General features: G+C 40.0%; 4 protein-coding genes across 4 annotated transcripts; all 4 read right to left on the reverse strand.

Annotated features, from left to right (window-relative positions):
* Positions 1-5,472: 5,472 nt before the first annotated feature.
* On the reverse strand, positions 5,473-8,402 carry LOC126787501 (cation/H(+) antiporter 4-like). The gene is made up of 3 exons (XM_050513373.1): positions 8,243-8,402; positions 6,885-7,889; positions 5,473-6,594 (listed from the first exon to the last, which is right to left on the reverse strand). Exons 1-3 carry the CDS (start codon positions 8,390-8,392, stop codon positions 5,473-5,475), a joined length of 2,277 nt encoding a protein of 758 aa, XP_050369330.1. The 5' UTR covers positions 8,393-8,402.
* Positions 8,403-10,216: 1,814 nt separating this feature from the next.
* On the reverse strand, positions 10,217-11,554 carry LOC126787502 (uncharacterized). The gene has a single exon (XM_050513374.1). It carries the CDS (start codon positions 11,552-11,554, stop codon positions 10,217-10,219), a length of 1,338 nt encoding a protein of 445 aa, XP_050369331.1.
* A 1,732-nt stretch (positions 11,555-13,286) lies between these two features.
* On the reverse strand, positions 13,287-16,426 carry LOC126789323 (WRKY transcription factor WRKY24). The gene is made up of 5 exons (XM_050515456.1): positions 16,023-16,426; positions 15,473-15,685; positions 14,674-15,362; positions 14,404-14,562; positions 13,287-14,061 (listed from the first exon to the last, which is right to left on the reverse strand). The coding sequence occupies exons 1-5, from the start codon at positions 16,356-16,358 to the stop codon at positions 13,596-13,598; spliced, it is 1,863 nt and encodes a 620-aa protein (XP_050371413.1). The 5' UTR covers positions 16,359-16,426; the 3' UTR covers positions 13,287-13,595.
* Positions 16,427-20,329: 3,903 nt separating this feature from the next.
* On the reverse strand, positions 20,330-24,337 carry LOC126789322 (F-box/LRR-repeat protein 3-like). The gene is made up of 8 exons (XM_050515455.1): positions 23,640-24,337; positions 23,025-23,150; positions 22,674-22,778; positions 22,197-22,590; positions 21,956-22,085; positions 21,439-21,733; positions 21,110-21,361; positions 20,330-20,708 (listed from the first exon to the last, which is right to left on the reverse strand). Exons 1-8 carry the CDS (start codon positions 24,279-24,281, stop codon positions 20,652-20,654), a joined length of 2,001 nt encoding a protein of 666 aa, XP_050371412.1. The 5' UTR covers positions 24,282-24,337; the 3' UTR covers positions 20,330-20,651.
* Positions 24,338-24,642: the final 305 nt, after the last annotated feature.

Genomic DNA, 24,642 nt, shown 5'->3' on the forward strand with positions numbered 1-24,642 from the left:
TATATAATCCACTATATTGTATACATATAGTATTTCAATATTTAAAACTCTTGTAAGAATCTTGAATTTACCGCAAGGGTAGATTCGTAAATATGTGAGATTTTACTCATCTTATCGACTCGAGTGTAATTCCACAATTTCCGAAGATAATTCCTTTCCTTGATTTATCGATCACCTTGAAAAGATAAGAAAAGAATTTAGAATCGTTTCGTAAACCTTTAAATGCCGAAACAGTAATAATCGGTTACTGTTCAGCAATTGTCGGTTTGACGAATTTACTGTTTACTATCACTATTCAGTGTTACTGTTCACTGTCACTATTCACGGTTACTATTTATGTATTAATGTACAAAAATACACATCCAATACGTATCGTTGTACGAGTACATACTATTTACGTATTTTTGTATGTATATATACTATTCAAATGTACGTACTGTCTCAGTAAATAATAATTACCGTATTACCCTTCCAAAATTACTTTTTACCTTTACTAAAAGTAAAATAAAATATACATTTACCGTATGTAATTCACCTTTTTACATTTACCGTACGTAAAAATAAATTACAAAATTACCCTTCTCGGAATCACTGTTCACGCCGCCGCACGTGGCGGCGCGTGGGGTACACGCGCCACCTCCGGCAGGCCGCGCGTGGCGCTCACGCGCCATTCACTGTGGCAGCGCGTGGGGCCCAAAACCGGCACGTAGCACGCCACCGCCGCTCCAAAACTCTTCTCCTTCCTCCCCTCTTCCTTCCCACGGCGTCACACCGTGCCTAGCCACCTCCACGCGTCCACACGCGCCGCCCAAAGCAGCGGTGTTCATCAATCCTCCAATCCCGAAACATCAACCCAAATCCAACCAATTTCAATCCCACAATCACACACAAGCATCAATCACTTCAATTCTTACCTAGATCGTACGGTGGAGCTGTTGGAACCCGTCAGAGAGGGATGGATCGTCGGCGGAGCTCGATCCTTCAAGGGGGCTTGCATCGGCTCGAGTTGCGTAGTGATAGCTCACATGCGGCGTTGGGGGGAAGGAGAGGGGTGTGGATCATGTGCTTGTACCGGCGGAGGGCTGCTGGAACGGCGGAGGGCTGGAACCCGTCGTTGTTGGGCTCGGTGGGGTTCGACGATACTTCGCGGCGACGCTGGAGCTCGTGCCATGCTCGGTGGGTCGTTGTGTCAGGCTGCTGAGCGCCTTGGAGCCGGCGGTGAGGAACACCTCCCTCGGAGGAGGGAGATCGAAGGTGGAAACCGAGAGAGAGTGAGGTGAGCTCGGGTGAGAGGGAGAGAGAAAAGAGAGAAGTGGGAAAGGGAGGCGGGGTGAAGGGTTTCCGAAAATGGAAACCCTAATCCCACAATTTTTCCTTTTATACCCTTTTTCCAAATCGGAAACTAACTTCCGTCGTTAATAACTTCCGCGTCCGACGTCCGATTCGAACACGTGAGGTGTCCACGAACTCGTATCGATGAGCTCTACAACTTCCGTGAAGGAAGTTTTCACAACCGCGTGACGGAGTAAAAGTCAATCTATACGTTGCGGTAACATTACGTTTTCTAATTAAACGATCCGAAAACGTTTCCGTTTTCGTTTTGAAATGTCGCGAACCACCAACTGTCATCTTGAATTAATTTCACAACTTTAGCACTTTGAAAATACTCGACATTTAGTTTCAAAAAATTCGGGTTATTACACAAGCCTTGGCCGAGTGTTGGTTACGATTAAGTTAGAACTCTAGTATGTCTGCCGGTGTACTGCATGAAGGGTAACAGATGGGCTGCCCAGTGTCTGTCGGTGTACTGCATGAGGGGTAACAGATGGGTACATGGGTCTCATGAGTACCCATGTTTTTCATGATTTTAAGTAACCAGATCGGTTACCTAGTGCATGTCAGTGTACTGCATGAGGGGTTGCCTAGGTCTCATGAGTACTCATGTTTTTTTAGTGATATTGGGTAACAGATGAGTTGCCTAGTGTTTTGTCGGTGTACTGCGTGAGGGGTAATATATGAGTACCTGAGTCTCATGAGTACACATGTTTTTAAATGATTTGGGTAACAGATGGGTTGCCCAGTGTCTCATGATTACACATATTTTTAAATGATATTGGGTAACAGATGGGTTGCCCAGTGTCACATGAGTACTTTTGGCTTTAAATGTTATTTGACATATTTACGTTGTATGCGATGTATGTTATATTTTTGGCTTACTCATACGGCCTGAAAATCTTACCGAGTTTGTGTTTATAATCCTGGTACACCAATTCGATGGTGCATGAGATAGTTCTGCAGGTGGGGATTAGCATATTCAGAGGGCTTTTATTTCTTCTTTTGTTGTGAGGATTAAATGAATTTTACATTTTCACTGGTTATAATACTGAGGTATAAACTGGATATGTATTATTCAAGTCGATATAGTCGTGATGTGGACTTAGTTTTGATACACTGTTATTATAAGATGATTTCAATATATTTGAGATTGTTTTAGAGTTTTCATGGCTTCGAATTCAAATTTTTATTTGAGATTGTTTTAGAGTTTTCATGACTTCGAATTCGAATTTTTATCATTCAAAATTTCAGGACTGTGACATAACGCAACAAAAGTAACGTAACCAAAGGCTAATGCGAGGCCTACAGTTTCACTATGAGGTCCATCGTGAGTTATGGATGACAGTGATCTGTTTACAAACTGGAGAAACACACTTAAGACCTCACTGACTATTGTCGAAGTCAGGCTTAACCGGCCGATTTCAGAATTGAGAAGCTTCAGCTCCTCGAGAAGGAGAGAAACAACCGGAAACACAGTTAGGGTATGTACAGTAGTCACAAGCACAAGCTTATCATTATTTTCCTTCTCAATGCCAAAAACAGGGCCTGCGATAAGGTTTTGGAGGGTCACACCGGTGAGCAAAGGGACCAACGTGCATAAAGCACCGGTGATGAGGGCTTTACGTTCTATTCTTGCTATTAGTCCCAACTCCATTTTCACTCCAATTACGGATAGAAAGAGTCCAAAACCAAGCTCACCCAGAGCACTAATCACTTCTTGACTGTCTACGGGAAATGTTAGAGTGCTCAACTTCTTATGAGTCCCCGGGAGGCTGAGGTTTTTGCTAAGTTGGCCGAGGAGTATACCCGTCTGACTTCACATAAATATATATATTTCAGTAAAGGATATGTACAAGTAATCATTGATCTTTAAACAGCATTAACCGTTAGTAATGTACTATTATATGCCTCATTCACTCATTGTGCACAATGAAAGGTGAATATATAACTCATCTACTGAGGAATCCTTGAAAAACGTACGTACGATCGATAATTATAGGAACCAGTCGAACTTCGCACAAACACATATATTGAAGGTGATATTGATGCCGAGAGCAACAAAAATATAAGAAAGTAAGCACACATACAAGAAGCTGACTGCTAAACTTGGAAATGTGAAACTTCTTCAAAACCAAATGGAAGAATTGGGTGATGATCAAAATGATAGCCATCTCCACAGAGCCGTCTCAACCTTTTCGAAGACCATGTGCGAAAACTCAAAATGCGGCCTTAAAGCTTAATGTTATATGAAAATATAGGATGAAAAAAACATCAAATTTATGATTCAAGCTTATATTTTTATAATTTAATAAAATAAAAATAATAACTTATTCGTCATTACATCATGTTGTTGAGAATGAAAGTATGACTTTTATAATGTTTGATTTGTAAACAAAGTACTAACAATATCTAATTTGATAAAATTAAATCAAATAGCCAACGTTATATGATTAATGATTCCTATTAGAAAATTTAGATCATTCCTTACAAGAGATGCAAATATTCAATACAGTGTATACCTCATAGAAAAATATATTTTAAAGAACATCTAGCAAAAAACACTCAAAAGAATGTCTTATTCTACTTAAAAGTTAATTTGAGACAAAAAAAACAGAATGTAATCAACAATGTAACCAGGCTTTTCTTACTAATGTAAATCTATCTTTTTTTATTTGTATTCCACAAATCAAGGTGTATGAGAAAAGATTAAACTTATTAGAAAAGATTAGACACAAACTTGAGACTTGTCTTCTACTAGGACCCATTTCTCTAAAAATTACAATTATTTTAACAATCTAGTATTAATTTTAATTTCTTATATAAAATCCTTAAAAAAAAAATTTAGGACCCTCTCGATTTGCGGCCGTGCTGGTGGCACTTGTTAAGAGCCGGCCCTGCGTCTCCATCTCCAGCATCGGAAGCGAAAATTCCATTCCCCAACCATCTTTGTTTCCTTTTATCCCCGCCGAATGTACGTTCGGAGGTAATTGAATGCACTGCAGCCTACTTAGTGTCTCATTTGCTCTCCCATGGACGACTTCTTCTCGCACCAATGCTTTCTTCCAATAACAAACAAGGCAAAGGAATGAACGTGATTTGGGTCTTCCGCAAAATTGAGCTCTCTGTGATAGTACTAAAAATTTCTGTTAATAGTCTATCAGTTCCTGTATATAGGAAATCTAGAACCGAAAGCTCGTTTACATTCAAAGGGTATTAATGTGTTAGCTCAGAAGAAACAGGAAACAGAAGGCAACAAAAGTCAGTTAGGAACTTAAAACCTAGGTTCAGTACGTTGCGTTTTCGTAGCCATGTGCATAAATATAGTTCGATTAAGTTATTGGTAATAACAAGAAAACTAAATTGCTTACCCGGTAACGGAAGTTGTGATTTCGGATTACTGACGCTGGTCTGGCCGAACTCTGTATTACTCTGACGTACATTTCATGGAGAAATTAAAGTTAAGAGATTGTGCATGTATGACTTGCAATATATGTAAAGCCATCCACTCTGCAAATATTAAATCCTGGAAACCAGTACACATATAAACGGAGAAAAATGGGCACGATTGATGACCGTTGTTCAGTGTTCACTTCAAAAAATATTCATGTGAGAATTCACGGTTGTGCCATGGGGGAACTCAAGCTGATATTATATGATTATATATATCAGTACTTTGTAGCTAATAACGAGCGGATTATGTTATAGAGATCCCTAGCTAGTTTCTAAACAATCCAGTGTGGCAAAATTGAACGTGAGAATTGTCTATTCGATAATGTCCGTTCTGGTTGTCCGAAGCTTAATTGAATGAGCTGTATGCAGGGGAGCAGGAGTAGTGTACACACAAGATATTAGTTTTTTTTTTTCCCTTTCGGGTAGATATGGAACAAGTGCAATCACATTGGAGAAATTAACTAAGCGAACACTTCAGTCCATACTATCGATCGTCAGAGCAAGTGAGTGGAGAAAATGAAAGAGAGAAATATGTATCCTTTCTTTTTGAAGACATTATTTCGACCTAAACTGTATTATGTTTTTCGTACCGAAGTAATATTACAATGTTCACCAGACAAAAGAAGAAAGAGAGACTCTTATATCAGTGCTCAGAGAGCTTTAAAACACATAAAGAGCTAGCATTAACTAGCTGATCCACCGTTGTTGTTGCATCACCAGAATGGATGCCTTACAATCGAGATCAGGTGATGCAAGCAAGTCTCCTATTGTTCCCAACTCCTGAAATTCACTCCATTGCGAAAGCCCTACTGTCTGAGGTGACTCTACGTTATGTCTTCTCCCAAGTATGATTATATCGTACTCATCGACCATAGACCGAAGTAAAAATGCTGTTTCCGGTCCATCCTTCACCATCTCTTCTATATATACAACAAGGCCTCCACCCAAATGGTTATATTTGAATTCCTTCAACGCCTCTACATCAAGTATTTTATCCCATTCCCCACCACCATGCTCATTACCCATGGCCACCAAATGGATTATTGTTAACCTAATCGTCGAGTCCTTGGCCATTCTTTTGGCAAAGGCCAATGCCTCTCTGTCATCTTTCCCTCCCAAGAAGACTACAGCAACAGAAAATGTTGATGGTGTGGATACAACAGAGGTGGACTGGCCTAAATGTCCCCGATCCACGAGGATTCCAACGGAGCAAGGAGCTGCTTCGAGTACACTGAAGTTCACTGACCTTATAGTATTGTCTTCTGACTCAATACTAGAACCATCAATCGACCATTGACGATGAAAGGGGAGGACTATTAGGGATGTGACCTTGTCCATTGCAAGCGTGCATATTTCTTCTTGCATGAATTTTGGTGGAGAGATTGCCGTGAATACACTCAGATCAACAGCACCACGATTTTCGCTCATAAACTGATTGAAATAGAGAATGACGTTTGCAGAATATGTACTAACATGGGAATCTGTTTTGTCCTGCACTTGGTGGGAGACAAAAATGGGAGTCACTCTTCCCATTAATTCGATGAGATGGAGAACATAAACATTGATGGGGTTTTCTGTCGATGGGCATGCTGCATCAAGCAGATTGATCACTGCAGGCATATTAGATGACCTGTGGATGCAGGTAAGAATTTTGAACTCTGCATTGGGTTTCAAATGCATAATGTCCCTTCTCTCGTAACCTGCGTATTTTCTTGATGGATCGTACAGGTGCTTCACTATAATAGGGACGAGAATTGAGGTCACCACAACGCTAGAAAACATCACCGCATATGCCGAATCATTTACAAACTGTAGCAGAAGTTCATAAGAATTATCAGTGACCAATTAATTATTCATAGGTGCAGAAGGGACTGAATGTACGTAAAATGAAAGATGTCTCATGCAGATATTAATTTGTTCCAGTTACCCAGTTCCCTAATTTATCATGTAGCTGAGCGTACAATTCACAACCTTAAACACTAATTTGACGAACGTTTAAGTCCGGTACACTGTTTTTCCGATCGCCATTAATTTTTTATACCCTTGGAATTTATTCGATCTAATATGTATTGAATCGACAATGAAGTAAACGTACGTACCCCAGTGTCCCTGAACTTAGTATAGGCTGCAAGGTGGACAATTCCTTTGCAGCTTAAAATGAGAGCAAGAACGAATGCATCCTTCAAGGGCATCCCGAGATACAATTGAGCCGCCATGGTAGCTAAGATTTTGACCGCAAAAACGAAGACCATGAGGATCACAGTGGCTTTTGTGACAACGTCTTTGTAGTCGATCAACCAAAAGTCTGCCCTAATTGCATTTATCGTTACATAAATAGGCAGAAACACGTCTGAAATGAATAGCTGGAACTTCTCTTGAACAGCGGAGCCCAGAGGCCGTCCGGCAGGGACAGCCAGACCGAATATAAAAGGTCCAAAATGAAAAGCCTGGCCGTAATTATGTGAAAGTATCCCAGATACAAGCACCACCAAAAATAGGGCACTGAGGTAGCTTTTCTTGACAGGTCTGTTTTCTGGGGTGTGCCTGACGATCCATAACATTATTGGTCTAAATATCACAGCAACAGAAATAACATAAGCAATGGCTAACCCGATGTAATAATTTTTGTCGTCCTCCTTCCATTTTGAGATTGATTTGCCTATAAAATATTGGATACACACGCTAAAGACGTCACAGATTAATGTTGCAGACTGGCTTAACCGGCCGATTTCCGAATTGAGGAGCTGCAGGTCCTGGAGAAGGAGAACAACAACCGGAAATGCAGTTATGCTATGTGTAGCGGTCACAAGCTCAAGATGATTGTCCTCACTAGATCTCATTTCAGAGCTATAGAAATACTTCTCAAAAAGCCTTTCGGCAACGTCACCACTTGCCAAAGGGACCAACATGCAAATAACCCCGGTGAGGACGGCTTTATGTCCTGATCTTCTTATCATTCCCAAATCCATTGTCGTTCCAAGTGCAAACAGGAAGAGGCCGTACCCAAGCTCACCCAGAGTACTAATAACTTCTTGACTATTCACACTAAATGCCTTTTCGCCTAATCCCCAGTAGTGGTAAAGGATGCCGATGAGTATGCCTGTCTAAATCACAATAAATCATTTCAATGATTCAGTCAAAATACAAATAGAGATCTCTAACATTGTGCAACACTTAATCGATACACCAGCGTTTGGTAAATGAGAAATGTACACGATTTTAATTATAATTAAGCATGCATTACGAATAGGCCTTTTAAATAATTCAGAGATTTTTGTGAAGTATAGAATGAACAAATTAAAATGAATAATTCAAACTATGTTGTGAGGGTGGCCACGGACGTACGAATAAGCAAATGAGTTTTCTGTTTCTTATTTTCTTCGTTCAGAAATGTGATTGTATGAACACGAATATAAGAGAAACACTGGATAAAAAATGAAGAAGGAAAAAAACATACAAAAAGATGGCTGGTGAACTTGGAGATATGAAACCTCTTAAATAGTAAATAAAGGAGTTGGCTGGTGATGAAAATCATAGCCATCTGCAACTCCAGCATCGGAAGGGAAGACGCCAGTCCATAGAGTTCTTCTTTCGGTTTTATTCCCATCGAATGTACATTGGGAGGCAATTGAATACACTCATGTGATTTACTTTTCTTTGACATGGCTATGGATTGAATACACTCGATCAGTGATGTATTTTTTTTTAACCTTATACTTTTATTGTTTCGGTTCTATTCGATCTTTGTGAGCAATTCAAAAGAGGTCTGGAGAAATGAACTGGGTTGATGAGGTTTTTCACCTTATGATCTCTCCGATCCTGTTTGTAACAGTAGTCAGGCTAACTGTCCGTCTGGAATCCCTTGTTTGTTACCTTCAGTACGTTGAAACACGAAACTAGAAGCAAACAAATTAAAGTCAGTTACATCAGCTAATTTATGGTGCATGTACTTAATTATCGTTAACTTACTTAACTATGGTTGCTTTTTCTTTAGGACCATAATTAATTAGCACTTATAATATATCATGATAAATAATAACTAATAAACACAATATATATAACCGGCAACGTCTTACATATTCATGGTATATTCATGTACGAATAATATGCTCTAATATATGTTTTATATGTACTGTATATGTAAAATCAAATTTCTATTTTCATTTCAATTGTTGTGTGAACTATTATCAATGTTTCATGCATCAAACGCTCCCATCGCGATCGTTAGACGCTTGAAACTTGAAAGACAAGTTATACTTGTGATTATATAATTTTTTGAGTATTAGTGCATTCCGGTTACCATATAGAAAAAAGATTGGAGGGTGCTCTGAAGAAGATTAATTGCAACATGTATGTCTATCTTCAGCAGATAAAAAGAAGCCTTAATTTTCTGTTGAAATCACCAGAATTAAAGCTGTTGATATTATATCAGAGTAATGCAAGCCACTATCCTGTAGTCCCCCCTAACTCTGGAATGTCATTCCATCCTGAATAACCTACTGTCTAAAGTGACTCTGCAACTGCAACGGATCAGCTAGCTGTGTGTGGAATGTGGATCGATCAATCCTTCACCAATATATCAACTATAAATGATTACAAACCCTTCATCTACATCATCGTATCTGAACTCCATCGATCATAAATTCATAATCTGTCTATTAAGTATGTTGTCGATCATTTGCCTTTAGCCTGGAGTTTAGAAACAATTAAAGCTGCAAATTAAGAGATGATAGGGGTTAAGAAGGATCTCACCTGCTGTACATAGCATCACATTATTCTGCAGCCTCCAGATGGATGCAACACTAAGTTCGCTGCTCATCAAATATGATTAGCTTTTAAGGGAGCATGAACACAAGTACACAACCGGAAATTGTCCTACTGCACACTGCACTCCAGTCCGTAGAGTATTTAAACTATACACTCAGGTATATAAGTGATATTTATAATGAAGGGAAGAGTGAGTAGCTATTCTCATGTCCAAATAGTGGTGTACTGGACTTATTTCTAAGCCGAAGTACCCAAATTGAGAATCTTCTATCAAGCTTTATGAGACAGAATAAGTACTGCAAACAGAAATAATAATCTACTTCAACAAAAGAAGTTAAGATGCAGGATTGAGAAAAAAGAATGAAATCCTTTAATTTCATATTTCACAATTGCAGTGTGTAATATACAAGCAGCTCTCAATTTCCCACTCACTATTACAAAGAATAAGCAATCATATCCAAGTAATCCAACACATGGAATCTCTGAAGTATGTTCCTAAATATCGACAACTGATTACTATACACACACTAGCCGGTTCACAACTCACCAGAAATCACCGCCATTGATGCACAAGAACTCCAGCCTCTCTGAGCCTAGTAAACAGGTCCAAACACTGACCAAAACTCCTCTTGAACTTGGTGCTACGCCGACCGCGACAATACCTCTACCACTTATTGTAATGACACTCCATAAAAACCTCATCAATCAAGCAAATAGCTCCACTCTCAATCAACCTCGGAACCAAATAAAACTCACCCCCCTCCACATCCATCCTCACCACCACGAAATCCCTCTCCGAAACACTCCTCTTCAACCACTCCACAAAATCAATCCCCCTAATCTTATGATTCTTATAACTCGAAAAACTACTCCCTTTCGAACCCCACGTAATCTCATAGAACAACGTCTCATTCCTCACCCAAGCCGCATAAGGCACAAGACTAACCCCTTCTTTATCTCTGTACTCCTCATGAAAAACCCTATCAGCCTCCATTGCATAAACCTCAAAGCTCCTCCCCTGTTTTGGGTACTGCTTCTTGAACCAGCTTCCTACACTAGACTCATATCCACGAGCCCCCATGTCAATATAAACATACCTCTGCTTAAAGCTAATGTCCGCCATTGAAGTCAAGTACTTGACCTTCCTCTTGTTTCTCTTCCAAGCTTTCCACGGCCTCAGTGGCTCCTCCTCTATCAAGGGCTCTGCTTTTTGTGCAAATTCCCGCTTATACCCCGGAATTATGCATTTATTAGCTAAATTGCCACGGAGCCCCAATTTTCTAGGGTTTTGAAACTGCGTCTCTTTTCTGAGAACGACTTCCCGAACCGACGTCGTATCGACGCCCTCGACGTCACGAGTGCGGAGGACACGGCAGCAGTTGAACAAGTCGAGAAAGGAATTGAAGCTGTAATTGTCTTTAGCGAAGATTTGGGCGACGAAAAACCCGCCGGGTTTGAGGGTCCTGCAGACCTCGTCGGCGAAATCCGCGGGCCGACCCGACCGGTCCAGCGACCCGTTGGCGGAGAATTCGAAGTCGAATGTGGAATCATCGAATGGCTGGCGATGGGGGAGACCGGGGAGGATCAACGGCGGAGAAGCGTCGTCGTCGGAGATTCCAATAGAATTAACGACGCCGTTTTCTTTAAGCGCCTGGACTTCTTCTCCGGCGTGGGTCGCGATGCAGAGGGCGCTGGAACTGGGGGCGAGGAAGCCCTCGGCGATGAGATCTTGGAAGATTTCGGAGTAGTAATCCGCTGCTCTGCGCCACTTCTTGGTCGTCCAGAGATCGGAGACACGTGGCGAAGTAATGGCGGCGATTCGATGGGGGTGGTTTGGGAGAAAGAGCGGTTGGGGGAAGAAGCAGAAATCGTTGTGGCCGCAGGACTGGTTGGAGATGGTGGTGACGTAGGCAAAGTGGACGGCGAGGAAGAGGACGGTGAAGGCGAGGAGGCGGGGGAGGGTGGTTTTTAGCTGGTTGGGTTTCAATGGCTGAGGATTCATATCAAGAAGAGAACCAGAGAATGAAGAAGGAGATTTCGGGTTTAGGGAGAAACGAAAATTAGAGGGAAAGTTGATCTCTGGAGGGTACAAACGCGTGGCTGATGGTGATTTGTTGAGGTTATATCGCCGTTTTGCGGCAAGGGTTAGTGGACTAGGCCTGCTAATGTGTATGGGCTTGATGAGCCTGTGGCAGCCTTCTGGACTCGCTTCTCTGAGGTCTCTCTCTTCTTAGAGTTCTTGGCACATCTCATTTTACACCTTAGAATTTTGGAAGGTTTTGGATGGTGAGAAAAGAATGATTGAGAACCCTTTTGTTTGATAGAAAATTGCATTAAATGTCGGTACTATTAGTTAAGCCTTCTGATATTTTAATTGAAATTTCCAAACATAATTGAAAAACTCTCGAGTAGTTAACAGCGATCATATTTTCGTGCTACTAAAATTTATCGTAATCTTAATTCAATTGCTGACTGTGGTATAATTTCTTCATATCGTAAATAAGACAATTGGACATAGGGCTACAAAGCCCTCATGAACCATGTCACAAATTTTGGCATCACACTATAAAAATCCTCTAAACAAGTTGAATACCTGATAAGAGTGGGTGATGTTCCTTTCTGTCCAAGATTTTCATCATGTGAATGATATTCTAGCAAAGCGTAGAAACGTGAGATGCTTGTGTTTGAGAAACCCCCTTTACCATATAGAATAAGAGAAGAGGACAATCGTAGCACATCTATGAAAAACAGGATCATCGACAGCAGTAGATAAGAGGAGATTAAACAAAAGGGAGCAAGGAGCCGTAAGAATATTGATTAACTAATAGAAATATAGATCAAGAAACACTACACAAGGAGATAGTGATTGCTTGCTCGGTTTGGTGTTGGGCAGGCCTCACGGTCCCATTTGCCCCACATTTGTCCCATGTGTGCCGTGTGGCTCACGGCATAATTAACGCATATTAGATCGTACTGCCCACGTACTATAATAGATATAGATATCAATCATATCATATACTAAAATGAATAAATTCTTAATACTTGTTTCATCTTTTGCAAAGCAATCACATACTAAGATGTCAAGATGCTTTCTCTACTTGGCAAAATTCTAATGGTGTTTTTGTCTAGATAAGTGAGCTGTGATCCATCATTTTACCGATACTTGTTTCATCTTCTACAAAGCAATCACATACTAAGTTGTCAAAAGAAAACTCTAAGGTTAAAGTATGGTTGATCACCTCCTTTTCTACTCGGCAAAATGCTAATGGCATTTTTTTTTCCTAATCTGGGAGCTGTTGTACAACGATAAATGTAGCTCGTGATTCATCATTTTACCGATAACGCAGCAGTTCTTCAATTTACCAATAATCTAATAATCTCTCCCCATCTACTGTCATTAATAAAAACCAAAAATAAAATAAAAGATATAACTAAATAAAAAGGAATGGCCATCAGCATCCATGAATCACGACTCAATACGATGAATGCAGCTGCATATAAGTGGGCTCCCCATAGAGACCAACCCAGAATAGCCCATGTGTGAAGGAAATAAAAACAGAAAAATTAAAGAAAAAATACACATTTGACGTTGACCAACTTGGGCTAAAAGTAATGTAATCTCCAGCTTCACACATATTTGACCCTTTCAAAGCTAGCTTTAAGATGTGTAAGGGATGACGATTGCATATCCCCACAGCTTCCAGATATTTGATGACATAAAATGCACAAGAGAATAGACTTTGGAACCAAATTTCACTACAGATGTAACATATTGGTATCATAAAAACAATTGATTTGAGGAGAGCCTCAAACCAATGAAAAAAATAGAAACTTGTTCTATGACATGAATATACAGAAAGCAATCCCTGTAAAAAAGAATGTACAGAACAAAACAAATTAATGAACAAAAGGCAATGAATGGAATGAGCCTGTCTGGCTGACTGACTGACTGTGAGTGTGCTTATTGTATTGAGTTTCGATCTTCTTTTCTGGATTCTAAATCTTTCCAAAACTATGCAGCTGATGTAGATTTTGCAGAGTGATCAACACAGCAATGATTCGAAAAATGCATCGTCTCTCGGCTCGTCCTTGGTTTTAGAGAACATGGTGTTGTCATTGAGCTGTGTTTGGTTCATGTATGACCCCATGGAGTTGTCGAACCCTGCGAATCCGTAACTTGCCGGACTCTGCAACATCTCGAGAGTAAAAGGTGCTTGTCCTTCTGATGATGGTAGCCTTAGATTTTGAAGAGGGTTGTTGTTAGCAGCACTGTTAGTACTGTGATGGATCGTAGACCTCATTGCTGAGGCTACATTGTGGTTGTTCATCATGTTGTTGTTGGTATTGTTGCTTGGTAAAGCCCGGTTGGCAGAACCACTGCCACGAGCTGCAGGAACATCGTGGTTGTGCTTCCCTTCGTAGGTTGTGATCACGGCTCTAAGATCATGCGAAGCTCGCTCTACGTGCTTCCGCACTGGACAGCCTGGATTTGTGCACTTGTAGTAGCTCCTGCATTGATACAAATAAACAACAACCCGATTTAGCAAACAAGCATTTCAGTTTGTTCGCAAGTTTATAACACTTAAACTCTAGTTTCTGGTCTAAAGAACTCAATTTGATCAAATACAACGTATAAGGTAAAATAATTTCCCAGCAAATAATTCTTTAAAATGAATGTGTCTTATCAACAAGAAAAGAACCCACTTTGTTTTCCATGAAAGGTATCTGGGGCATAAGAGCCTGATATAGAAAAGGTTTACATTCTTTACTTCAATAATCTTATTGAACTCCAAAAGTGATCTATCTTTCAAAACGTTTTGAAGAAGATCATAATTAAAGGGAGCAATTTACCTTGGATTTGGGTTGCCCTTTACTACTTTCTGTCCATACTTCCTCCACCTATACCCATCATCAAGAATATCAATGTCACTAGTTGTTTGAACTACAACTCTTGGTTCTCTCACTGTTCTACTTCCAGGTGCTGATATACATTCATTATCACCTTTTTTCCTGCACATAAAATGGAAAATCAAGATCTATTTATAACAAAAAATTACACAAATGACTCTATGAATATACACCAAAACATGAATGATTGAACTAAGCAAACTGAAAATTTACCATCTTTTGGCATTAGGCTCATCTTCATCATACTCATCCCCTCCTCCTGATTTGCTTCTCTGGGAGCTCTGATCAAATTCATCATCCCCTACAGAAAGGGATGAATTCTCCGGTGTTCCATTGGAGTTATCCATTTGTGAATTCCCATGAGAGCCGAAAGACTGATCGGCGATGTCATTGGTGTTGTGACTGGAAGCCTGAATTGCATGGGAGGAAGCCGCTGACGAACCCAACCGCCTAGTATTCTGTGGCTTGGGATGGTTATGAGTACCCTTGTAAACTATCTCAGTGATTTGTCCATCCAAAGACCTCTCAACCTTCTTCTTGGTAGGGCAATTTGGATAAGTACACTTGTAATAGCTTCGCGGATTTTCGCTTCCCTTCACTTGTTTCTGGCCATATTTCCTCCAATTGAACCCATCATCTGATCTCCTGTTCAAGCACTGATGAGATTGGAGCTGGTTGTTGTGGTTGCTGCTGTTGTTATTGTTATTGTAGTTGCTATACTGATCAGATTGGAAACCACCATTGCTGTTGGCCTGAGCATTATTGCCTTGCATATTGGTGGCCATTTCAGAAGAGAAGCTCTGCACTGAAGAACCATACTCAGATTTCACCACACTCTTCCCTGAAGAAAACTCATCTTGTTTGGCAGGTCCTAGATAGTTATTCCAAGCTTGTTCTTGAGCCTGCAACACAGCATTTCCATTAGCCAGAATAACCAACCAAGCCGAAAACAGAACACCATAAAAAAAAACAGAGGAGATCTCTGCGTAATCTCATCAAACACATTACATACAGTCTGAATTGAGCTGTCTGAGGATTGGAAAATGGTTGATGATGAAGTTGGAGGAGGCCTGGTTTGGGTTTGGAAGGAGAAATCAGAGTAGTTCTTGCGCTCCTGTTTAAGACTCTGGTTGTTGTTGTTATTGTTGTTAGTACCAGAACCAGAATTGGTTCTCCAATTAAAGGCTTGAGCTGCAAAACTCCCAGTAGTTGGAGATGGAAGAATCTGCCCATTATAACAAGACCACCACACCCACAAAAATGGAAAATCTCATGAGTGCATAATCATGAAGCGAAACAAAATTTCAGAAACATATATGGTAAGATTCAATCCCAGACAAAATTAGCCCCCAATAAATCAGCCTACTAATCACAAAAGACCTCTCATTTTTAGCAAACTCAAAAACAGGTAAACTTTGACTTTACTATGAAACCAAACCAAACCATATATTATCCCCCCACATCATATTGGTCTAACACCAAAAACATCGTCATATGATCTCAAGAACATGTCGAGTTTGGAAATAAGACAACAACGTTGTTGTTCCGGAGATTCTACTCACGTTGGAAGAGCTGAGGAGAACAGGAGAGTCGAGAAGCTCGGCGGGGCTCATGCCAGGAGGGATGGCGAAGTAGGAAGAGGGAGAGACGGAGGGAGGCGAAATGGGGAGCTGGGGAGGCGGAAGTGACTTGAACTTGGGGACACCCGACCCGGTACGCTCGGCAATACGATCCGAAAGCCCGTACCCGGAGTTCCGGGTTGTTGGGTTTGTTTTGGTGTCGGCGCCGGATGACAGGAGGTCGGAGAAGGAGGTGGTCATGAAGGGGTGAGTGGGGAAGGTGAAGTTGGTGGGTTGGGAGTTTGCAGAGGTGTCTAGGCTCCCGGAGGAGGAGGCCATAAAAGAGAGGAAAGAGGTTGGTTTAGTAAAGAGAGAGCTTGGGGATGAAACTATGAATATATAAGAGAGAGAGAGAGAGAGAGAGAGAGAGAGAGAGAGAGAGAGAGAGAGAGAGAGTCACGTATGGCACAAGCTAGGCTCGTTCTTCTTCTTTCGCTCGCTGTGTTTCTCTCTATTGCGGAGCTTTCTGAGAAGCTGGGCCTCCATGGGGGGAAGCTTTGACCGTTGAATTTGTTTTTGGTGCTTTTTTTTTTTTTACAATGTTTTTTTGTGGAAAGAAGAAAGGAGAGGTTTTTTTAGTTGGGGATGTTTATTTTGTGGGGAGTGGTCAAAGCTCGTGGATTTGACTGATTGGCGGCGAAGGGTTTTGGTTTTCCATGAGTGCAATACCGTGTGTGTAGGTTTCATTATGATGGATTGAAATCCAACTTATCAACTCATTATCTAAATGGCCTAATTTTACTCAAAAATCTAAATGGCCTAATTTTTTTTGAGAAAATTGCATTTTCTATGAGAGATCTAGATAAGACCTAATTGGCTAATTGAAATCAAACTCGTGGGTGACTGTAAAAGTTAGTTTGAATTCTGTTAATGAGTATTTGAGTTTGTCGACATTCTTTTTACGAAGATAATAACAGAGAAGGTGTAGTAGTTCATCTGTGCTGGACTATTACAATTTGTACATATGTGATCTGTTAGGCTGAATTGATGATCCTATGATTTACGAGGGGCGCACTGGCCATTATTGAATAGCTAATGAGTCTTTAAGACTATAATCGACTACCCATTATTTTTGGAAATAAATGAAAAAAGAGGGGAGACTCATTTAGGTATGGGTAGCCTACGTACACTTGATTAGGTAAGTCGGTTGATAGCTCGGGCCTTTCCTAGCTACATTGACTACATTAATGACTAAGTAAGAACCTGAAAAACTAATTTGATCATGGACTCTATACAAAGACAAAGAGTTACAAAGAGTTAACTATGAAGGCAAGGGAGTTATCATTCATGTTCAGACACGAAAACAAAACTTATCAGCTGGTTAAGTTAGCATTGATCAATTAGGATATTATTTTCTTGTCATTCGTCTGATAGCTTCATCTGATTTAAATTCGATTTTCTTTTCTATTATTGAAAAGTTGAAGGTGGACTAGATTTCAGTAACATGGAATATTATGTGATATATGTACCGTGTGTGTATGGTATGAAATTGGAGCTGCACATGAAATGCGCCAGATCCATGATGAGGATCATTGATGTTGTTGTTGTTGTTGTTGAGAAGTTTGATATTGTTAACATGATAGAAAGCAATATAGATGGAATGAGTATGATATTCAGCGAGGTTGTGTCTTTTGTAAAAGTCAATTTGCAGTTTTGTGCTGTTAGTTACTGCTATATAATTAATGATTAACATATTACATATATGCTTGTTGATCTTCTTATTATTAATACTCGTTGGGTTTGCGCCTCATGGATGTTCTTATTTACACTTTTAAGCTGTCCATTTAGGCTTAAAACTAATATAGGAGGAGTGGAATAAGAACTGAACGCTGAAAATGTAGCTAGTGTCGGCATCATGAGCTTTATCTTTTAAGGTGTCAAGTGGCGAAGGTAATGGTGGGATATTTATGAAAGATCTAGCTAATGTACAATAATATGTATCATCTAGAAGATGCATGACTCTTGGTTTTTTTCTTGCTAAAAAGGACATGATCGATGCATTTCCCATCTGGAAGTGATTGAGCATCTAAAAATCTTTGTGGAAAAAGATACCTCGATCTCTTACGTGGGAATGTGAGACCAAGTCTCTACATGCATAGTCTTCTCATTCTTGGCACCGTACAATAAGTTCAAACTGCTTTTTTAACTTCGACTTGTTTCCGGTTTGTATTTAACTTCTCATCTAATAAACTCCAAAAATCAATCGAAATATATAGAGCAACGTACTTAACCATTAAGCAAATATGGAATTAGCTGCGGTGGCCGATTACATATATTGATAACGAACTAAAAAACGTTAATTATAAACAAAAGTCTCTTCCCTCTCTCGCTTTCTCTGATCTCTTAGCTTGCGAGCTAAGGTTAGAGTTCCTTAAATCTGTTGGATTTGATAATCAACGTACGTAAGTGGGAGAAATGTGTTATGACCCTTGGATTTGTTGATAATAGTGTGGTATGACCTAGCTAATTAACAAATTAAGGAAACCATAACTTAATTAGCTGCAAAGTTCACTCGGTGTGAAAATTTTAAATCAACATTTTGACCTTACAAATACTCTATACCCTTAAAATGGGTTGGTAGCTAGCTAGAACTGATGTTTGAAGCATGACTTTGTATATGTTATTTGGGGTTCAACTATTACGGGATTTGCTATCGAAGAGATCAGTCGCACATATGGTGAATCAAACAGCAGCAACCGAGTCTAATCACTCTAATGTTTGCAATGCATGTTCACTGATATCATCAGTAAACACTAACTCACTAACCACGATGGTTTGACCTAGTTGATCAAAACCAAGGAAAATGATTAACTTATAGCTTAGTGGGTGATGGATATGGACTCGATCAACTCTCTTCATCTTTGACCTTTTTTATATCTTATAATGGGATTTTGGCTGCTATAAATGCTAAAATGCATGGCATATATGCTTGACTTCCATGATAATTGATGTTTTAGTGTTTTACTAGCATCGAATCTTGCTATCAAAACTTTAGCCAATCAAAAATTCTAATACATTAATTAAGAGCTAGCTAGCTCTCTGTTATACATATGCATGTAGAAACCGAATCTTAAAAAACTGTTACCAATTAACTGTATCTTACCAATTAGATGTACAGTTTTGATGGACCACAAATACATGACAAGGATGTGGAAAATGTACGGTACCATGTTAGAACTAAAGGTTTAAGGTAAATAAAACACAGATTTTAAGCATCTATTGCTTGGAAATTCTATAGTTTTTGATAAATAACTTGTAACATCGTTGAAGCTAGTTAAATGATACGTTTAGTGCCAAAGATATATGACTAACTTTGAGAGGGATCAACGTTCTTCATTTTTGACCTTGATATAGTTATACCCTTTATTAATGGGTTGGTAGCTTGAAATAGCATTTGATATATGCATGACTTAATTTACAAGATAATCCACGCTCAATAAGTACTTAAATTCACCAACAAGAAGTTGAGTCGCAGATATCTTGAACATGCTAAGAGAATCTGGAGCAAAACTTAAGTCTTAATATTATACCCCAAATTGATACCAGGAGCGTATTTAGGGTTTGGATAATTGGTGGTAAAGAATAGACCAATACGACAAAATTGCATTCAAAGTCAATATTTTCCCATGCTGACGTAAAGAATAGACCAATACGACAAAATTGCATTCAAAGTCAATATTTTCCCATGCTGACGTATAAGAAAGAGAGTGTGCACGTCACCACTGTGCACTGCCGTGTATGGCTCGCACATTTCACACGTGAGCCAGTGCGTAAAATGCACGCGGGATTCTGATTGGCCTGTCCCCATCAGACGGGTTACTTGCACATCTCGTGTTTCTTTTGCTCCACTCGTCTACTCACGGCCACAAATTTCTCCGCCAATTTATTTTTTCTTTATGATATTTAAAATTTTGGAGGAGATCTCATAATTAGTTTGTAAATAAATTTATCAATCACTATTTATTTGTCAACTATTTTAAATTAGTGTCATGTATCTTTTCTTAATTCATATTTAGATAATAATTGAACAATTGGACACATAACATGATTTAGAATGGTGAGCACAAATTAGGCAAATAAAAAGTGATAGACAAATTTATTTCCGAGTTAACTTGGGATTTTCTCTAATTATATTCAGAATTCTATATTTCATGATTTTTCCAGATAATTCCCAAAAATAAATAATAGTTTTTCGAAACTTCATAGACAAGACGTAATTGATCAACCCGGCGAAAAGATACGTACGAAAAATTGTGGGAAATGACCAACTAAAAATAGACAAAACTCGTTAAAGATACATACACTTGAAGCATTGGTCACCAATCTCATCTTGTTTGCCTACAAAAGCAGACAGAGCACAGCAAGCTGAATGTGGCTGGGAAGTTTGGTGAAAGTTATAGGTAGAGTAGCTGGGAAGTTTGTCACACTTGAAAACTTCAATGAAATACACAATCACATCCACGCTAGTCCAACTCTTAAAACTTAAAAGGACTTGAAGGGCTTGTTGGCCCCTTCTAAATTCTAATCCTATATTTGTCTGGGTGTTTCCTTTTCCTCCCAACCTATGTAGCTTCACCCTACAGGAGATCTTCCTACAAGCAGTTGCCATCCCTTTGGATCTATCTCCACCTGAGAACAAACACAAGAATTAATAGATTAACAAATTTATACGAATGATCTTGCTGTAATCTTCCATGTTATTCAGAAGAATATGCAGATGTCCATCCGATACACATGACTGTGCAATAACTACCAAGCTCATCTCCTGTGTTAGCTCTAGCAGATGCAAGGTGCGTGATAATCTGATGATAATGAGTTCGAGTGGAGATATTAAGGAATTTTCAGCTGATTGCAATCACCTAAAACTTTTCAAGTCTAACTTAACATCATTTGCACCAAACAACTATAGCAAATGTAGTTGACGAACAATCTGACCTCCGTAAGAGAAGCAAGTTATTTCTCAATAACACATCAATTGCATTGTTACAGGATAATACGGTGCTGTGCTAGAATTGGGAAGAATAGAGTACCTGGAATGCTTTGTCCCTCCAATGAAACACACAACCACGGCCTTCCATGTACTCAAAAATATATTTTGGAAGCAGAGGCTTCAAGGATGTGTGAAGCTTAACTTTTGTTAAGCCTCTACATGCCAGTAGGGCAGCAGCGAGGCCGTTTGGACTCAATCCTGTCAAGTGCAAAATAGTTATGTTCTGAAGGCGGTTGATGTTGGCGAGAGATAACAACCCCACATCTGTGACCGAACAATAGGACAAGTTTATCTGCAACATCAAGAAATGAATACTAGTTTTTAGATTAGCAACTTCAGTGTTCCAGAAAGTATGGAAGTAAAAACTACCTGTCTGAGATTACGGCAAAATTGACCAAGTGTAAGCATGCCGTTATCATTGATACTGAAGCACTTCTTTATGTCTAGCACTGCTAGTTGCCTACATCCCCTGGCTAAAGCTGAAAGGCCAACTGTCGAGATAGAAGGACATGCTCGAAGTTCAAGTATCTTTAGTCTTAGACACGCTGACAATGATATTAATGAAGAGTCTGTGATTTTATTATTATAAGCAATGTTGATCATCTGCAGATCAGGACAACCCTGAGCTATTTTTGCAATGCCCGCATCAGTTACTCCGAGTGACCTACAGAAGATAAGAACCATTCAGAGGCAATTTGACATAGCATTATTCATTCAGAGCTACCTGACTTCATATGCCAGTAGAACATTCAGAAGAGGATTAGGCTTTTAAGTAATTTCATCAAGACTTTAGTTTTAGTAACTATAGCCGAAGTCATATAGAGGATTCTTCAAGACAAATATCTATCAGGTATAGGTAGTTGTAAATCTTCATAAAGCCACTAACCTATACAAATCAAGCTCTTTCAGCTTTCGACAGCCACTTCCTACATGGATAAGTCCTTCATCCGTAATGTTTAAGCAGATACCCAACTTTAGATTACAGAGTTTGGAACATCTTGAGATGGACATTAAGCCTGCACAAGTTTAGTAGCATTTAAATATTAGCAGATAGAAAATTACATTACTCTACCAGAAAATAACAAAAAAGCACTCAGGTAGATTAAAATGCTAAGTTTAGTCAAAACCTTCATCATCAATTTCGTTATCTGTGACATCCAATTCCTCCAAGAATTGGCAACGCTGTCCAATCAACAGGAAAGCTTCTTTAGAAACCAGGCTACAGGATTCCATCCTCAGGGAAGTAAGGACTGTGCATGATTTTGTTATGCAATCTATAGCGGCAGAAGATATTTTGCGGCAGCATGTGATGTCTAATTTCAGCAACTGCCTGTGTGCTTGCACAAGGAAGGAGAGGCACTCATCTGTCACTCCTGTGCATTTACTTAAGCTCAGCTCTCTCAATGAGGCACACCAACTTCCAATAGCTTTAGTCCCAGAACTTGTAACCAAACAACCATCTAGTCTAATTGATTTCAACCTCGAATAATTAAGGAGGCATTTCCCCAAGTCGGTAGTAACCTAAACCCCAGTTATAAATGTCATCAAAGCGTTTCGTTAGTACTGAATAAATTACTAAAATGATCACAGAAATTGAGACTTACAGAAGGACCATATGATAAGACAAGCTGCTCTAGGTTTTCAGCACCATTTGTCAGTGAAGACAAACCCAGGTGACTAACATTCTGACATTTTGACAAATTAAGCATCTGTACAGTAGCACATTATCAAAAATTGATTATGACTACAGTTGAAAACTTGAAAAGGGGTTAACTAAAACTTCAGAAGTAAAGAGTAAGTATTGGAGAAAATTCAATGGATATGAATTGGGGATACACTTATACACCATTAAGTATGTTACAGAGATGGGGATCAAAGAAGCCAAAAACAATCATATATGTTTCTGACAGGAATTGTCTTGATGTTTAAGGTATCATTAAATTACTGAAGAGTACCTTGAGCGAGGTGCGACTATGTTTGAGGCTAATAAGGCCATCATCATCGATTCCAAGGCATCCTTCAAGTACCAAATCTTCAAGATGTTGTAGTTCCAGGATAGGTGGAAGACATTTTTCCGTGATCTGCAGTAAAAATCTAGCATGCATCAAATTCAAACTTAAATTCATAAAACAATTCATATATCAATCTCCAAAAGGTGCTCAATTAGAATCATATACGACCCAATCAGCTGAATCAGGCATGCATTTCTTCACCCCACATCAGTCCAACAACTAGCCTATATTAGTCAAATATGTCAGATAACATCCCTTTCTATCTGGCACAAAGAGCAAGTTCAGATCAATGAAAATGGCTCTTTCACGTACTCAACAACCGTAAAAAGTGAAAATTTATTTAAACTGTTATCTATCAACAAAAATGTACCCTCTTGATCTTAAACGGATAAATAAATAACTCATCTCCAAGCTCAGAAGAGATGATCTAAACTCACACTTGACCTTCAATCACATTCAGTTAAGTTAAGATAACCATAGTTAAAAGGTGAAACACTGCAGTAATAACAATGTCACAATCAAACTGAACCAATCGATCGCGAAGACACAAACATTTACCGGCAAACACGAGAGATCCAAACTCCTCAGCTGCTTGCATTTCACAGCAATCAATCCAACCCCCAAATCCGTGACACGTAAGCACCACCTCAAGCACAGCACGTTCAGCTTCCTACACCCCACGGCTATACACCCAATCCCTATATCACTAACCAACTTGCACCTCGCCATCACCAGCTTCTCCAGATTCTTGGCTTCCCCGATCGCCTTCGCCCCCGCGTCCGTCAGCTCCCTCGCGTTCGACACGTCGATCTCCACCAACCCCGAACACCCCGCCGCCATCGCGCGCATTCCAATGCTTCCGAAGTCCCGGGAACGCGAGAGGTTGACCGAGCGGAGCGTCTCGTTCCACGTGGCGGCGACGGAGGCGAGCGTGGCGTCGCTGACGCGGGGGCAGAGAGTGAGGTCGAGGTGGGATATGGAGGGGTAGCGGTGGAGGGTACGATGGAGGAGGTCGGAGCGGAGAGGAGTGAGGGACTTCCGGTGGCGGGACTCGATGAAGTAGAACGACTTGCAGCACAAGGAGAATGACTTTTTGGAAAACGGCTCGACGTTCAGGTGGTCGAGGATGGCGTGGATGATCTCCTCCGTGAAGAGGTCGAATGGGTTGGCCATAACGGCGTCGCTGGTGGGTTTCTTCATCTCAGTACGGCGGCCGTTGAGTTTAACTAACTGTATAACGGGAAAACAGGGCAAGAGGAAGAGGAAGAGGTTGAACAATAAAACAAGAAGAAATGAGGAGAGTTACGGTACTAGCCTTAAGGGTTAGTGAGTAAGGGTGAGGGAATGGGGGTGTGGTGGGTAATTTAGGGTTTTCGATTCATTCTATTTGGGGAAGGGGCATATGAGGAAGGACAGGTTGAACCTGCACATGGTACGGCAATATATTTTAGAAGGTTACGTACGTATAGGACAACATCTCACGGTCCCGCGAGAGAGCGTGGGACAGACGTTCCGAGAAGAATATCATTAGGGTAGGAGGAGGAAGAATCTAATATTTCAT

This window comes from Argentina anserina, chromosome 3, assembly GCF_933775445.1.
Source record: "Argentina anserina chromosome 3, drPotAnse1.1, whole genome shotgun sequence".
NCBI lineage: Eukaryota > Viridiplantae > Streptophyta > Magnoliopsida > Rosales > Rosaceae > Argentina > Argentina anserina.

Coding starts and splice junctions, on each gene's coding strand:
- LOC126789322 (XM_050515455.1), bottom strand. CDS start 24,281: ATGAAGAAACCCACCAGCGACGCCGTTATGGCCAACCCATTCGACCTC. Junction 22,086..22,196: donor TAACGAAATTGATGATGAAG/GTTTTGACTAAA, acceptor AAACTTGTGCAG/GCTTAATGTCCATCTCAAGA. Junction 21,362..21,438: donor TTTGCCGTAATCTCAGACAG/GTAGTTTTTACT, acceptor TTGATGTTGCAG/ATAAACTTGTCCTATTGTTC.
- LOC126787501 (XM_050513373.1), bottom strand. CDS start 8,392: ATGGGAATAAAACCGAAAGAAGAACTCTATGGACTGGCGTCTTCCCTT. Junction 7,890..8,242: donor AGTTCACCAGCCATCTTTTT/GTATGTTTTTTT, acceptor ATTGTGATTTAG/ACAGGCATACTCATCGGCAT. Junction 6,595..6,884: donor CTAAGTTCAGGGACACTGGG/GTACGTACGTTT, acceptor CTTCTGCTACAG/TTTGTAAATGATTCGGCATA.
- LOC126789323 (XM_050515456.1), bottom strand. CDS start 16,358: ATGGCCTCCTCCTCCGGGAGCCTAGACACCTCTGCAAACTCCCAACCC. Junction 15,686..16,022: donor TTCTCCTCAGCTCTTCCAAC/GTGAGTAGAATC, acceptor TATAATGGGCAG/ATTCTTCCATCTCCAACTAC. Junction 14,563..14,673: donor GAGCCTAATGCCAAAAGATG/GTAAATTTTCAG, acceptor TTTTATGTGCAG/GAAAAAAGGTGATAATGAAT.
- LOC126787502 (XM_050513374.1), bottom strand. CDS start 11,554: ATGAATCCTCAGCCATTGAAACCCAACCAGCTAAAAACCACCCTCCCC.